The sequence below is a fragment of the Mytilus californianus genome, unplaced genomic scaffold, assembly GCF_021869535.1.
Source record: "Mytilus californianus isolate M0D057914Y unplaced genomic scaffold, xbMytCali1.0.p SCAF_9, whole genome shotgun sequence".
NCBI lineage: Eukaryota > Metazoa > Mollusca > Bivalvia > Mytilida > Mytilidae > Mytilus > Mytilus californianus.
The window spans coordinates 96,562,501-96,579,450 of record NW_026262745.1 but is presented as its reverse complement, the minus strand read 5'-3'; the positions used below and the strand labels follow the sequence as shown (position 1 = coordinate 96,579,450).

General features: G+C 32.5%; 1 protein-coding gene across 1 annotated transcript in view; it reads right to left on the bottom strand.

Annotated features, from left to right (window-relative positions):
* Nucleotides 1-16,950, bottom strand: part of LOC127716346 (ran GTPase-activating protein 1-like) — a 38,285-nt gene continuing 21,335 nt past the window's right edge. Inside the window, exons 12-17 of the mRNA XM_052222515.1 lie at nucleotides 10,891-10,986; nucleotides 7,826-7,870; nucleotides 4,862-4,922; nucleotides 4,308-4,396; nucleotides 3,164-3,288; nucleotides 1-1,490 (exon numbers count right to left, since the gene is read on the bottom strand). Coding sequence (XP_052078475.1) covers nucleotides 1,421-1,490; nucleotides 3,164-3,288; nucleotides 4,308-4,396; nucleotides 4,862-4,922; nucleotides 7,826-7,870; nucleotides 10,891-10,986 — 486 coding nt within the window. The 3' untranslated portion in view covers nucleotides 1-1,420. The remainder of the gene's footprint in view (nucleotides 1,491-3,163; nucleotides 3,289-4,307; nucleotides 4,397-4,861; nucleotides 4,923-7,825; nucleotides 7,871-10,890; nucleotides 10,987-16,950) is intronic.

The window sequence follows — 16,950 nt, the reverse complement described above, 5'->3', positions numbered from 1 at the left end:
TATTGGCAAAATTTATTTAGTTTAATTATCCAAACACCTTCTATCACTATTACGAGCAGTTAAACAGATGATTCTACTACAGCAAGACTTGAGTAAAACTAAAGAGCTGCGCCATGAGCACATGATACGCCTGTCCCTTTTTCAACAAATAAAGTTCCATTACTCCTCAATGTCATATCAGAAATTTATTAAAAACTAAAGGGAGATTATTTTAATAGATATAAACCAGTCACCAAAGTTTCATGAAAAATGCTCAAAGCATTTTTGAGAAATTGTCCGAAAACTGGAAAATCCTTCTTTTTTTTATGAATAAAATCTCATCTCAGAAACGTAAAATCTAAAATTTATAAAAATTGAAAGGGAGCTTACGTCAATAGATATAAACAATTCACCAAAGGTTCATGAAAATTGGTTGAATCATTTTTGAGTTATCAACAAACGGACAGATGGACAACGGTATACCATAATACGTCTTGTAAACAGGCATATAATAATAAAGTGTGTTTATGGCAATATCAACCAGACATTAACACACCTTACAGAGATGTAGAATTATCCAAATATAGCTAAGAAATCTGTTTAAGGGACAAATATAACTTGTTTTTGCTCCTTGATGAAGGCCTCAACGTGGCCTTGAATTGAATAACAGTGCAGTTCCTTTGCTTGACTTGTCTCAAAGATTAGACAAAAACAGTGATAATGTTTTCAAGTTTTTTTAATCTAGTTGGTCTTAAGTTTACCATTTATTTTTTATTTAATGATCAGGGGATCTCTTGGCCATGTGATCTATGTAGTTTAACTACTGTATTACTGTAAATTGGAAGATTTATGCACCGTCTTTTTTTCTCAATTTGTGACTGAATTTAAATTTGCGCCTCTTTAAATTCAGGATTTCATGCTGGAATTTTTTTATGTTCAGTCTTAGACCTATGAATCCAGCTCCAATGAAATATTCACAGTAGTTTTATTTTCAGGAATCTACTATTACCATGAAAATAGCGAAAATAAAACTGCTGCAAAAATTTCCCTGTTTACAGTACTAGTCTGTCAACACTGAGGTTGAAAGTTTGAACCCCATACGTGTAGGAGTGCTCGACTATAATCTTAATTTACGAAGATTGTCAGTTTTACTGAAGAAGGTCTGTGGTTCTCTCAGGGCACTCTGTTTTCATCTACCAATCAAAACTGGCTGCCTGAAAAAAGCCACTGTGTCGAAAGTGGCATTTAACACTAAAAATCAATCAATCAGAATATTTTATGATCATACACAAAAACTTAACAAAAATTCATCATGATTAAGTAGAATCTGTTATATTTTTTCTTAAGATTGTTCAACAATACAAGGTTTTTACTATCATTAAAAATAACAATGTTCAAATGTGATGAAATGTGTTTTGTCCTTTAAAGAAGAATGACTCCATTAATATGCCATCAATGTCTGCAACAGTTTGTGTCTTGCTTCTTTGGACTTTTCCAATAATGGATGAGGTCTAAAATAGACAAAAAATGTTGTTAACGCTAGATTATCCCTTTTACAATAGTTCATTACTTTCAAATAATATATCAAGTTGAGCACTTCATGCTTAATGTATAGATATAGATTTTCATTGACAAGACAGTGATTGACATAATTTGAGTTGGAGTTATTTCCCTTTGGTGGCCAGATTGATTTTCTTATTTGACAAACCAAGTTTTAACATGTTGAACAAGCAGGTCTGAAAAAAGATCTGTACTATATTATAGTGATGAATTAAACAAGGGTTAAACAGATCAAAATAGATGTGAAGTCTAAAGTCTAGAGGTAACAATTACAAGTTGAACAAGCATTCTATGAGTATTGCCTGGCAATACATAGTCCCCTACTGGTTAAAAATTCATTGTACTGGAATAAAATGCTATAAACTTGATCTATAACTTGTCATGGTGTAAACTCTATAACAAGTATCAAGTCAATATCTTCAAGCATGGCGAAAAAAATGTGGAAAATTGATTATTTGAGTTAATTTTCTAAGTCCAAGGACCATAACTCTGCACAAAATCATCAGACAGGACATAAATTCGAACTTGATCTGTAACTTGTCATGATAAAACTATTTATTACATTGGTTGCAATGAATTACATTGATTTCCCAGTCAAATAAAAACCGATAATTTCACATGTGAAATAAACGTGGTTATTTCACTCCTCTGACGTCATACAACAATAGGCGTTGTCAAGACGTCGATAACGTCAGATCAAAACAAATTGTGAATGCGTAGAAAAAGATATAGTTCCTTACATTTTCTACTTTAATTTCATAAAAAAGCCATTTGCCAATGTAATAAAAAGAATAACTAATCAAAGAATTCAAATATCAAAAAATATTCAACTCGTGACCGAACAACACTGATAATTAACTCATGCGCTACGCGCATTTGTGAATTAATGTGTTGTTCGGTCACTCGTTGAATATTTTTCTCTATTTGAATTCTTCGATTAGTTATTCTATAAATACCAATCATTAAATCTATATCTTCAAGCATGACAATAAAAAAAGTGTGGAAAACTGATTATTTGAGTGAATTTTCAAAGTTCAAGGACCATAACTCTGCACAAAATCGTCAGACTGGAACAAATTTCGAACTTGATCTGTATCTTGTCATGATAAAACAATACAACAAATATTAAATCAATATCTTCAAGCACGAAGAAAACATGTGTGTAAAACTGACTTGCCGGACTGACGGATGGACAGACAGACAGACGGAGTGCAAACCTAATGTCCCCTTAGACTTCGTTGGTAAGGGACTAATTAGGCTGTTTTGTGAAGGAATATGTGTACATTGCCCTACAACATGGCAGCATAAGGAAACAATTCCAGCTCAAATAATGTCAATGGAAAACTATCTATTGTTTTGTGTATATCCAATACTCTCTGACTTGTAGTGTCTCTAAAAGTTAAAGGTAAGAACAAAATATTTTTCCAGCTGTTAATATTACACATGTATAAAAACAAAATACATCAATTTGTTCTTCTTTTTTTCTTTTATCTTGTAGAATGCATACATACAAGGAACCAGTTTCATTCTGCAAGTACTGGTTTTCTCAATCAGGATTTATATAAATCTGCTTTTCAATATAATCTTAATTTTGCTGTTTGCATTAAAATAAAAGATAGCTTACTTGCTCATAAACATAGATAATATTTCTCTGGAAAACTTTGGGAAGAATGGCTGCTTGACAAGATGCTCTAACACTAACAGAGGTCCCATTAATGTACTAGGTGGTTTGTACTTTTTATCTTCACCCTGAAATAAAACCAGTTGATAGTTTTATCAACAAAACTAAAGCTATTCACAACTCAAACTTACTTAAATGTGCTAAAAAGTGGCAGATCCTTTGGGGGCCAAGGGTGTACACCCCCAGCCCCCACCTTTTGATCACCCCAATAAAATATCTACCTTTTCTCATGATTTATTTGATATTTTAACAATTGTTTTGGTTCAGTATATGTTACGTTTTCTGAAACTAGGCCCTTTTCAAAAATCATGGATCCGCCCCTGCTAACAAAAAGAAAGGAATTCATGTTTAATGTTATGGTATTAATGTTTAAATTCTAATCATAACCTGCATTCAATGTTGATTGAATTTGTGAAAAAAACTCAAACATGCAGTTAAAAAGATTGAGAATTTTTTATATTTGTCACGATTTATTTTTTTACCATTTTACATCTATTTGGTGTGCACAAAATTACTCCAATATTACGTTGGTTGTGGAGGGATTTTGGGAGTCCCTTCCTCCCCTACAACATCTATGTTAATGAAATAACTGTAAAGGAACATACAATATGTTGTAATCCAATTCACAATTAAAACAACATCCACTTATGAGTCAGATGGCATTGTTTCATGTCCAAAACAACTCAAAGTCAGACGGACATTTTCCAATCAATAATTCATGTTACCTCTATTTGGATGATGATAGATGGCTGTTTAACCTCCAGTGGCAAATTCATGCATATTCAAGATAAGAACATGCTTTAATATGCTATGAATATTAACCCTTCTTTGTATTAGATAGACATGCAGTTATTTTTTTTTTAGCTAGTTCACAAAGTATACGGCTGCACAATGACATGTCACCCCACCCAGACTTTGCTCTTACTCCTTAATGCTGCATCTAAGCAGAGAGGCAGCAAACAATAATTTCTAAGTCTTTGGTTTGACCTGGCTAGGGTTCGAACCAATGACCTTCCACACTTGAGGCAAACATCTTACCACAAGACCACAGGGGTGGTATTTCTATTTACATCTTACTAATATTTACCTTCAATATTCCCATACTGACCAATATACTGTTAGCTAACATTGAAGCTGTGTTATTTTCACTTTTTAATGTCTCCTCTATAAGTTTTTCTGGAATACAGATTATCATAACGTTATAAAAATTAGCAAATAAACAGACATATTTGACAGCATAAAGTACACTACAGTAGTGAAAGAACTGGCTTTATTTTGCCTAAAAATAAAAACGTCTTTAGTGTTTTTAATATTTTGTTCTCTAGCATTGCCAGATAAAACAGTGTCTGTGTCTCAACTCAAGATATACATGTTTTCTTAGGGGCCAAATAAGAATACACAGAATGACAAATCTAAAACCACATACATTATAGACAGGTCTCCAGCCTTGGGCATTAGAAATTTCATCTCCTGACTACAGCCTTACATCAAGCAATTCAAAACGAATAAAAATACAAATTTTTATCTTACAAAATATTATAACTTTTGACATAGAATTTCATGTTGAGTGAGTATAATATATTCTTTTTTTTAATTCCCCAGAAGAACTCTTTATCAACATGGCTGTGTTTATTCACTGACCTGCACATTCACAAACAGAATCTTTTGTGTCTACATCATCCTTTGTAACAATCGAGGAAATCTACAAATCATATAAAATAAATAGGCCGTTAGTTTTCTCAGTTGAATTGTTTCATTTTTTCATGTCGGGGCCTTTTATAGCTGACTATATGGTACGGGCTTTTCTCATTGTTGAAGGCCATACGGTTGCCTATACATTGTATTTGCTTAAATCTACTTCTTTGAACTATGGTGTATAGTGTCTTTTGGGCAATCATACCACATCTCCTTATTTTTATATAGACCTTTATAAATATTAATTACATTATAAATGAAGTAAAAACATATAATTATTAGCATAGGAAAGCACATAGTAACAATAATGAGTGTGCAAAATAAAATAGAATTCTCACATGTCAGCAAGAGCCCTACACACAATTGGTATGCAGCACACACAAAAAAACGGTAAATTTAGAAACTATTGCATTCATTTATTATTGTGATAAGAACATCAAGACCAAAATGTGAGAATAATCATTGCAATTAATGGAAAAACTGCACACAATTATATATGTTAGATGTCAGAATGTGAGTTCTTTACATTGTGATAATCAACCAGTCAAATTATTCACAAAAATTCGCAAGGGTTCCGTGGAACACAGTGTCTCGCCTTCTTTTTCTGTTAATCGCAGGCTCAACAAAAATGAGGAAGTAAATCAATAAAAATATTCCTCTTGATACTTTCTTTTGATTGTAAGAAGCTTCTGTCCAAGTTTGGTAAAAATCCAGGATAGTTTATGAATCTAATAAATGTTTAAAAACTTTAACTGCAGACTGAATGTAATGTTAACTGGAAGAAAACAAAATTTCCTTCTAGATACTAGCATTTGATCATAAACAAGTTTCTGTCCAAGTTTGGTACAAATCCAAAATAGTATAAGAAAGTTATTAAAATTTTAAAAACTTTAACCACAGAGTGAATATGTTGTTTCCCAGCAGAAAATCTAAGTCCATTTGAAAGTAAAATACAGAAAAAATGGATTTATTTTTTTACAAAATTTCCTTCTAGGTACTAGCTTTTGATCATAAACAAGCTTCTGTCCAAGTTTGGTACAAATCCAAAATAGTTTAAGAAAGTTATTAAAATTTCAAAAACTTTAACCACAGAGTGAATATTTGTGGACGCCGCCGCCGACGACGCCGACGGAATGTAGGATCGCTATGTCTCGACAAAAATGAAAACCTTGCAATAATTTCTGAATTTACAGTAATTAATACTGATGCAAATTAAACAAAGCAATACATGATTTTCGAGTATGAAACTGTAGTTTTGTGACAAATTATATACACAATTTGCATTGATTTAAAAGCCATTCCATCTTGAAATAGAGCCCAATAAATATTTTGAAAATGGGAGCAAACAGAAAATATCTAACACAAAAATAAATTCATAATATGAAATTCTACCTAGATATCATATTTCCAAGCGCTTTGAATGTTTACGTAGTGTTGCAGCTATTTTGAAAATGGTGGCAGACAGTCAAATTTAAGTAAAACAATATGCACATCTACATATTATTCACAACAACTGTACAAAATTTCCTTTTCCGTTTAAAAATTAATTACAGACTAAGACAAAAAAACTAAACTAGAGGCTCTCAAGAGCCTGTGTCGCTCACCTGTATTTACTGATGCTTTGGAAATCATGTAAAATAAGGTTAAAATCATAATAAATAGTATTAGATATTAGATATTATAATGATATCAAAGATAATAACAAAAAACTGCAAAAGTTTTGTAAAATTACTAACTCAGGGGCAGTAACCCAACAACAGGTTGTCGGATTCGTCTGAAAATTTCAGGGCAGATAAATCTAAATCTGATGAACATTTTTGCACCTGTCAGATTTGCTCTAAATGCTATAGTTTCAGAGATATAAACCAAAAACTGCATTTTACCCCTATGTTCTATTTTTAACCAAGTCGGCCATGATGGTTGGAAGGCGGGGTCATCGGATAAATTTTTTAAACTAGATACCCTAATAATGATTATGGCCAAGTATGGTTAAATTTGTCTCAGTAGTTTCAGAGAAGAAGATTTTTGTAAAAGATTACCAAAATTTACGAAAAATTGTTAAAAATTGACTATTAAGGGCAATAACTCCTAAAGGGGTCAACTGACAATTTTGGTCATCCCAACTTATTTGTAGATGTTACTTTGCTGAACATTATTGCTGTTTACAGTTTATCTCTATCTATAATAATATTCAAGATAATAACCAAAAACTGCAAAATTTCCTTAAAATTAGCAATTCAGGGGCAGCAACCCAACAACAGGTTGTCAGATTTGTCTGAAAATTTTAGGGCAGATAGATCTTGACCTGATAATCAGTTTTACCCTCTTTCAGATTTACTCTAAATGCTTTGGTTTCAAAGATATAAGCCAAAATCTACATTTTACCCCTATGTTCTATTTTTAGCCATGGTGGCCATCTTGGTTGGTTGGTGGGGTCATCAGACACATTTTTTAAACTAGATTCCCTAATGATGATTGTTGCCAAGTTTGGTTAAATTTGGCCCAGTGGTTTCAGAGGAGAAGATTTTTGTAAAAAGCTAACGACGGCGGACGACGGACGCCAAGTGATGAGAAAAGCTCACTTGGCCCTTCAGGCCAGGAGAGCTAAAAAAGGTCTCCCCTGTCCTTGATGCAAGGTCCTTATCAAGTGGTTTACAACGGAAAAAATATCATGTAGACAGGATATCACAAATATCTGAAACACTCAATAATGTTAAATTATCAAAGCAGCACAATGCGTTTTAGAACAATTTTTTTTTTTAAAAGACATCATTAATGATCATATATATCATACCTAAGACAATACTTGCTATTATTTTTTATGAAAGGTAAGCAACAACAAAAAATGTATCCAAAAAGCAACAGAGTATAATACAATCTGTAAAAACTTCTTTCATTCTTAAATCTTACCCTGAGAAATGTCTGCACTACTTTGTCTAAATCTGTGATTTCATTCTGTAAATACAAAAAAACAAAACAAATCTACAGCTTAATTTGAGTAAGAGTTTATTTTTTTCTTAGGTGGAATCATGAGCTCTTTACTAGCTATCTAGAAAATATAAAAACATCAAAAGAACAGCGTTCCAATCACATATTCTATCTGTCCAAGAACAATAACTCTAATACATTCTATTTTTGTTCATACAGACTTTTTCATAAAAATCTGACATGAAATGTAAGCCTGAGATCACTCACAAACCAATTTTTAATATCATTTATATTTCCAAGGGGAATAACTCCTGTAAATGGTTCATTTGCACTGATTATCAAACTTTACTCAATTTTGATTGGCTAACAAAGTAGAAGACAACAATATTATACAGATTTCAAAATTCTTGTATCTGTTTAACATACAAATCATATTAAACTATAATGATGATATTAAATGAACTCCAAACAAAATAGACTGGGTACTTCCACAGGGTAAGCTATGAATGCCTCACTCATCATGCCAATCAAAACAGTGTCAAAATGTCACATTTAGGAATAGGACACAATTGTTAAATTTTCAGATCAGACGACTTCTAGTATAATAAAATATGCCAAGAAAACATTTCTCTCTTGAGCGAAGACACAGACATATCATACTGATCAACCAATTTGTGATGTTGACTGTAAAACTTGTGTAGTGTCAATTTCAGAGGTCCGTGCTTGTGTCTTTTTATGTTGTAATGTTATACCACTGTTTCAGGTTAGGCTGAAGGTTGGTGCCTGTTAAAACATTTAAGCCCGCTGCATTTTTATGCACCTGTCCTAAGTCAGGAGCCTATTGTTCAGTGGTTGTCGTTTGTTGGTGTGGACCATAAGTGTTTCTCGTTTTTGATATAGATTAGACCGTTGGTTTTCCTGTTAGAATTGTTTTACACTAGTCATTTTGGGGCCCTTTATAGCTTGCTGTTCACTGTGAGCCAAGGCTCTGTGTTGAAGGCCGTACTTTGACCTATAATTGTTTACTTTTTACACATTGTGACTTGGATGGGGAGTTGTCTCATTGGCACTCATACCACATCTTCTTATTTATATTGAGTTTTTGTGATAAGAGCACGTCCTTGTTAATAAAGTCCATATAATAAAGGTGCATAACGTATATTTGAGTTATATAAACACCATGCAATGAGGCAGAGGGTATGTTACTTCATTTTTGTACTCAGAAATGGAATATTGAAACTCATAAAACAGGTCAAAAAATTATAATATTGATTTCTTGATCAACCTACAAATCAAGCAAACAAAAATTGAATGTTCTTCATATGCAATCTGATAGTTTTAAACTGCAAATAATACAGTTGAAATGAAAGATATTTGTAAAGTTTAATTATAGGATGCTAGTCCCTATAGTTAAAATAAGCTCCCATGCCCATAAACATAATGGATAGCAGAGCGTTTAGCTTCCTACAAAATTTTGAATAAATATTATTACATTATTCTGATGAAGCTTGGTGCCCTATATCAAGAAACTATTAAGAAGTTGCTGAGAATAATACGACAGAGATAGCAGAGACACATGTTACTGACAGATGGACAGAGCACCCCTCCTTTGCAGCAGGGGTATAATAAATATATATTAAAAGAAATTTGAGGGTAGATGTCAATCAGGTAGCAACTCTGTAATTTTATAAAAACAAGAGTGCACACGCTGAAAAGTCTCGCCTTCTTTACTAATCATTGATATTATGTTGATAGTCCTAAATATAAAGCTTTATTACAACTGTCACATAAACTTAACATTAACCAAGTAAACTAAACATTGACCAATGAACCATGAAAATGAGGTCAAGGTCAGATGAACCATGCTAGGCAGGCATGTACAGCTAACAATTCTTCCATACTACAAATTTAACTGACCTATTGCTTATAGTTTAAGAAAAACAGACCAAAACACAAAAACTTAACACTAAGCAATGAACCTTGAAAATGAGGTCAAGGTCACATAAAACCTGCGTGACTGACATTTAGATCATAAAATATTTTCATACACCAAATATAGCTGAACTATTGCATATAGTATTAGAAAAACAGACCAAAACACAAAAACTTAACTTTGACCACTGAACCATGAAAATGAGGTCAAGGTCAGATGACACCTGCCAGCTAGACATGTACACCTTACAATCATTCCATACACCAAATATAGTAGACCTATTGCATACAATACAGGAAAAACAGACCAAAACACAAAAACTTAACTATAACCACTGAACCATGAAAATGAGGTCAAGGTCAGATGACACCTGCCAGCTAGACATGTACACCTTACAATCATTCCATACACCAAATATAGTAGACCTATTGCATACAGTATAAGAAAAACAGACCAAAACACAAAAACTTAACTATAACCACTGAACCATGAAAATGAGGTCAAGGTCAGATGACACCTGCCAGTTGGACATGTACACCTTACAGTCCTTCCATACACCGAATATACGAGACCTATTGCTTATAGTATATGAGATATGGACTTGACCACGAAAACTTAACCTTGTTCACTGATCCATGAAATGAGGTCGAGGTCAAATGAAAACTGCATGACGGTCATCAGGACCTTGTTAGGTACGCACATACCAAATATAGTTATCCTATTACTTATAATAAGAGAGAATTTAACATTACAAAAAATCTTAACTTTTTTTTCAATTAGTCACTGAACCATGAAAATGAGGTCAAGGACATTGGACATGTGACTGACTGAAACTTCGTAACATGAGGCATCCATATACAAAGTATGAAGCATCCAGCTCTTCCACCTTCTAAAATATAAAGCTTTAAAGAAGTTAGCTAACGCCGCCGCTGCCGCCGCCGCCGTAGCCGCCGCCGCCGGATCACTATCCCTATGTCGAGCTTTCTGCGACAAAAGTCGCAGGCTCGACAAAAAAATCATTCAAGATCGACATCTAGTAGAATTGAACATATTATCTTCAACATTAAATAAGTATGTCAAACTCTAAATTACGAGAATCTTACTGTCTACCTACCCCAAGTTCTTGTATTAAGTTTTCAGCTTTTTGTCTTCCCATTTGTTTAAGTTTCTGTGGTGATGGAAACGCCAGGAAATCTTTAGCAGATACAGCCTAAAAATAATATTAGCATGATTTAACAGATGTGGCAGACTTATCACTGACAGAATATTGGATATGTTTGTCAAATCTCTCATTTGAAATCATGAAAGGTGCTTACTTAAAATCAAAACTACTGTCAACTCATTTTCGCAAGCGATTTATTTTCCCAGCTTTCCCCAAGTAGAAAAATAACGTAATGTATAAATGGTCGTGAATATGTAAAGCTTGGATCTTTTCTTATCTAACTACATCAAGTAAATTGGAAAATCGTAAAATTATATCGATGTGAAGGAGGCATAAAAGGGCTAAATACGAAATAAAGTATCTGCGAAAATAAGTTGGTTTATTGTAAATTAACCATAACAATTTTTAGCCACTAGTGTTTTGACACTTTCATTTTCATATTGCTTTGGACCTCTTAAATTACTGACACAAACATGCTTAATTACAAATTTTTTGGGGGTAAATAAGATTCAAGTTCCAAATAAGTACTCCTGGAAAACAAATTAAATGATGTACATTTTAGTGATAATAAAATCAACATTATAGTCAGCATGTTCTTGGGAAAATCCTTTCAGGTATGCTACCGTCTTCACAAAAATGGAAAATTCACTTTAGTGAACAAACTGAATTAGGCACAAGTCTATTAAACTTTAACAATTGAATAATTTACCTATCAAAATAAGAGTACAAAAAAGGGATAATGTCTGAAGCAATTAAGCTACGATTCCTGTAACATAATTTGTAGTTAGTATTTGCTTCACAACAACTTTTTTTTCTGCTTATGTGATCTTTTTTAATGCTTCTGACTTTAAAAAGATGGGCTGTCTCTTCCGAATTTTTCCTGTTTTGTATACATGAGTTTAACTAAAGCTATCTGAGCTGGCAGTACAGACTTTTGTTCAAAATTGGAAGATTGTAGTGACTCAGAAATATTCACAGTCTTGTCCTCTAGTCTTCAGTTAGTTTTTCTCTCAATTGCAATCATATAAACCCTGGTATTACTTTATTTATATAATAATCGATTAATAAATATCCAGAATGTAAACTGTTGTTGAAGATTGTTTATTGCCCACTAGATGTCTTTTAGTTGCTCTGTCATAAAACTATTTAAAGCATAACAGTGTTTTAAAATACGAGTGAATAACAATACAAAGGCACCACACCAGGCATTATGATCCAAAACCGTGGACAGAGGGATCTAAATACCGAGGAGCAATTCATAAAAGTTTGTAATGGTAGGCAAGTAAAACTAAAAAAACACATCTTTGTAGGTCAACCTGAGTAAAGTTATTGATCACTTACCTTCTGACAAATAACTGCGATGAAAGAATATTTGTATTCTTCAGGAGGCATTTATTGTACGATGCTACACTTGTCATTCCGTTTAACTTTTCTTCCCATAATGCAAATGTTTGTTTTTAGAAGCCATTTTTGTTGTTATGGGGATTCTGACACAAGCATTTTCAGCATAAACATTGATATTATATTCTAGGATTCCCCAACAATTTGTCTGTAAACTGATCTTAATATCAAATAAGCAGCTACAACACATTATGACTTCACATTTTGTTCGTGAAATTAAGTGTGTTAGGTGTGTTTCATGATGAATGAATGTAATGGACGATAAATATGGCAGGTATATACCTGTTCTTTTTTTAATGGATCGTAAATATGATTAATAGATTAGAGGTAAAGGTCAATGAGACAACAACCCAATGACAGGTGTCTTTACAATATATCAATCTCTAAATGGCCCAGAGACTAAAAGTTGTGAGTAAATTTAACAAGAGACTATCACAGAGGTGCCATCAATACCGTATTCACTAAATGATATCATCTATTGAAATTCAACAGATGATTTATTGATTATCAGTGTTTTAATGCCACCTCCAGCACTATTTGCTAAATCATGGCAGCCAGTTTTGTTGGTGGAAGAAGTCAGAGTGCCTAGAGAGAACATTTGATTTGACTATAACTGGTTAGTGATACAGCAGATGAACTACTTTGAGGCCACCAAGGACCCTTAAAATTTAACAGAAGACAACTGATAATGTTCCCGACTTGGGATAGGCACGTCAATATGGGGTATAATTAAACTAGTTTCTTGAGATCCCATCGTCCTGAAAATGCATGAAATATTTGCCACTGGACGTTAAGCAACCAACAATCAATCAATCTTGAGATCCCAACCTTCCCCTTTTTTTTGACTTAGAACATAAAATAAGTAGGTGCATTAATTGTCTCATTTTGATATAAAAGGAAACTATTGCATTGGGGGATTTTTTCAAATCAGTTAAAATGTTTATGTCCCTACAATCTCAGAACTATTAACAATAACAGACAGATGTGTCAAAAGTTTATTAATGTTATTATGCATACACAGTTTGCCTTGATAAAAAAGTGCAAAAATAGAGAAAAAAACATTGGCACTGTAACATTTAAGTATATAACACCAGTGATATTGTTTGCCTCAAATTACCTCAGAAATACGGCTTTTCCCCCTAAAGAAAATTCCCAATTACTAAATTAAATGGCATAAAATTCCTCCCAAAAAGTTATACATTTTCCCCAAACGGTGATGGCATCTGTAGTAATGTACGTAAATTTCATATTCATGTTATTTTTTTTGATATTATAAGCGCTTTTGAGATCCGGGTTTCTTATTAGAATCATTGCAGTGTTTCTAACACACATGGTTTTCAATGTATTAAGTACCGTAAATTTCTTCGTTTCTTTCCCCTCCCCCAAAAGTTCCTTTCCAGATGAAAATGTCTCACTATTCAAAATATTACATTAAAAAAACTGTTTTAAAAAATTCCCATTTTCCTTAATTTTCCCAAAATAAAAGGGTAGAGGTAGTTTTGAAAAAAGACAACAATATCACTGAACACATCATAAATCGAATGTTAAAATCCTTTCAAAAATCTAATAGAGTTACAAATCTTATCTAATAATGTTTTACTGAATGTATTATAGTTTAAGTATGTGTTTTGACACCAATAAAACATTAAAGTCACATCAGAATGTTCTTTTGACACCATGGTTAAAAATACCATATTCTGAACGAAGGTTTCACACAGTATTAGATTGAACAAATGTTCTACTGTCTAGAAATAATTAATATATGCGTTTGTATTTATTGCCTGAGGTTATGCGTTGTTGGTTTGGTTCCTGACTGGGTCTTACTTTAACGATGTACACCTCTGAGGAGCCAAAAATTTCTAGAATAAAAACGTTTTTTCTAAACCTGATTTTTGGGTTTATATGACTGTAAAAAAATAATTGGTGAAGAAAAAATCATCTGGTGGTGCACTTCTTTTTTTGCTACAGCCATTTGAAAGTACCCAATTTTGATGATTTTCCCATTTTTCATCAATTTTTACCCATTTTTGGGCTATTATCATGAAAAAAATTAAGCTCCACATTTAACTTTTTTTCATACTTTCACTTAAAAGATAAAGTGGACCAATCTGAATAAATTTAACTTAAAAAAACTATGGGTAGGTGTTAATATAAGAAAGTTTTATAAAATTTTGTTGCTTTTTCCTGTCAAATTTACCATGTTGTCAATTTTGTAACTCTGGGATTTTTCATTTTTTCTCCTTTTTTAGAACAAAAAGCATATTATTTCAACTTCTTTGTTATAAATGATTGAAAAAATACCTATCTAAGAAATTTGAAAAGAAAAAATTGATATGGGTTGTACATGTATCTGGTAAAATCATTTCTTGTACCCCTCACCCATTTTCTCAACATTTTGGCTAATGAGACTGACTTGATTGGTTAATTGAAAATTTTATTACTCAATACTACTTATTGTAAATACACAATTTTTTCACAGAGTTAAGTTTGATTATAATATTTTTTAAATTCATTGATATTTTCCTCTTGTACATGTGTATCATATGTTTTGAAAATAATTCCAGAATGAGATTTCAACGAGACTGAAACGTCAGAAGAATACATCCTTAAAAATGGTTTTTGCTGCTTTTCCACCATGAGTGCAGCATTTAATAAGCAAATACTTTCACCCAGAATATAAGTGGCAGATATATATATAGACATTTTTGAAGAGATTTTCAAAGGTTACATGTAGGTTCCAACAAATTAGCCATCAAAAATAATGTGGCTTTGAAGAGATCAAGGGTGGATTTCTACCTTTTTAACATTTAGAGATCATCATGATCAAATAACAACAGAACAGACAAACTACAAAACAGCCACAATAATAACTGATAACTATTAAATTCTATAAATTAAGAAATTTTTATGATGTTTTTATCAATGCAAAAAGTTGTGTCTGACAGGATATTTCACAATTATAAAAACCTCCAAAAAAATTGCAAAAAAATAATTTTGTACTTGTGTCCACTTCAACAATTACAATTATAATGCACACAAAAATTTGTTAATTTACAGTATAAAAATTGTTATTCATGAGTACATTTTTTATGGTTGAAAAACAGTTGAAGTAATAACATTATGGACATCAAATAGAAGATAAGGCTTAATCATGCAAATGAAAAATCAACTGCTTTGATTTCTTTTTTCTTTAAACAGGGTCCTTGGTTTTGTTTTTATCACAAATGCGAGCTTATCGAAAGAGACTAACCAGTAAATCACTCTTTCATGTTGATAGACCATTCTACACATTAAATAAGGGGACAGCCATTTTTAACTTGTGCATGGTTTTGTAGTAAGACAGCGTCACATTTTTGTAATATCATGAACTTTGAGAATATGTTCTACTTCAATATCATGTTTAGTTTAATTTAGAGCACTGAGAATTTTTAATGAAATTTTGGGGCCATGTTTAAACTGACATAAGTTTTTACTCTTGGAATCAATTTGGAATAGCCTTTTAAACTTAATTATCAATTTTTGTTTTAGCACAAAATTAAGTTTCTAAAAATTTCTGATTTTTTAATAAAGGCTAAGATTTACTGATTCTTTTTTTCCAATTGGCATTAAAATTGAAAAAAGTTTTCCTTTTATAGATATAAACCCAGTACATAAAGTTTTTTTTTAATTGGATACGGCAATCTTATCTTACCATAGGACAAAGAATTGCTGATGGACAAATGGACATATGGACAGACCCAGGAATGAAAGACAGATGAGTTATTACTAAAGGGCACTGACGAGGAGTCATTATAATAATTTAATGCCTTTAAAATTCTTGGAGGGAAGTTTAAAAATAAAAAAAATGGGGAATGTGTCCATGGGACACAGATGATACCCCCACTTGCATATAACATTATAAAGGGACATAACATAGGAACGGTAAAAGAGACGCTACCTAAATTCGTACTTGATCTGCGTTTTGTGGTAATAAGCATTGTGCATAAGTTTCATTACATTTGGTTGAGGCAAACTAAAGTTAGAGAGTGGAAACGAAAAATTCAGCAATTTTTCCATTTATAAAGGGGCATAACTCTAGAACGGTAAAAGTGGCGCCATCTAAATTCAAACCTGACCTGTGTTTGGTGGTAATAAGCATTGTGTATAAGTTTCATAACATTTGGGTGAGGCAAACTAAAGTGAGAGAATGGAAACGAAAAATTCAGCAATTTTTCCATTTGTAAAGGGGCATAACTCTAGAACGTTAAAAGTGACGCCACCAAAATTCAATCTTGATCTGTGTTTTGTGGTAATAAGCATTGTGTATAAGTTTCATAACATTTAGTTGAGGCAAACTAAAGTTAGAGAACTGAAACCAATTTTTGGACGTACATACGTACATAGACGGACAAGGGTACAACGTAATGCCCCCTCCGCTACGGCAGGGGCATAAAAAAAACAGAAGCACCCTGAGATCATGTTAGAGAAATAGTTCTACATGTTACATTTAAAATATTCTATCACAGTTTGCTCATTTAAAATAACAGTCAGCAGGAACACAGTTCTATCAAATGCAATTGTGTGACACACTTATGGTCATGTGATCCACACTTAAACAATAAATTTGACATT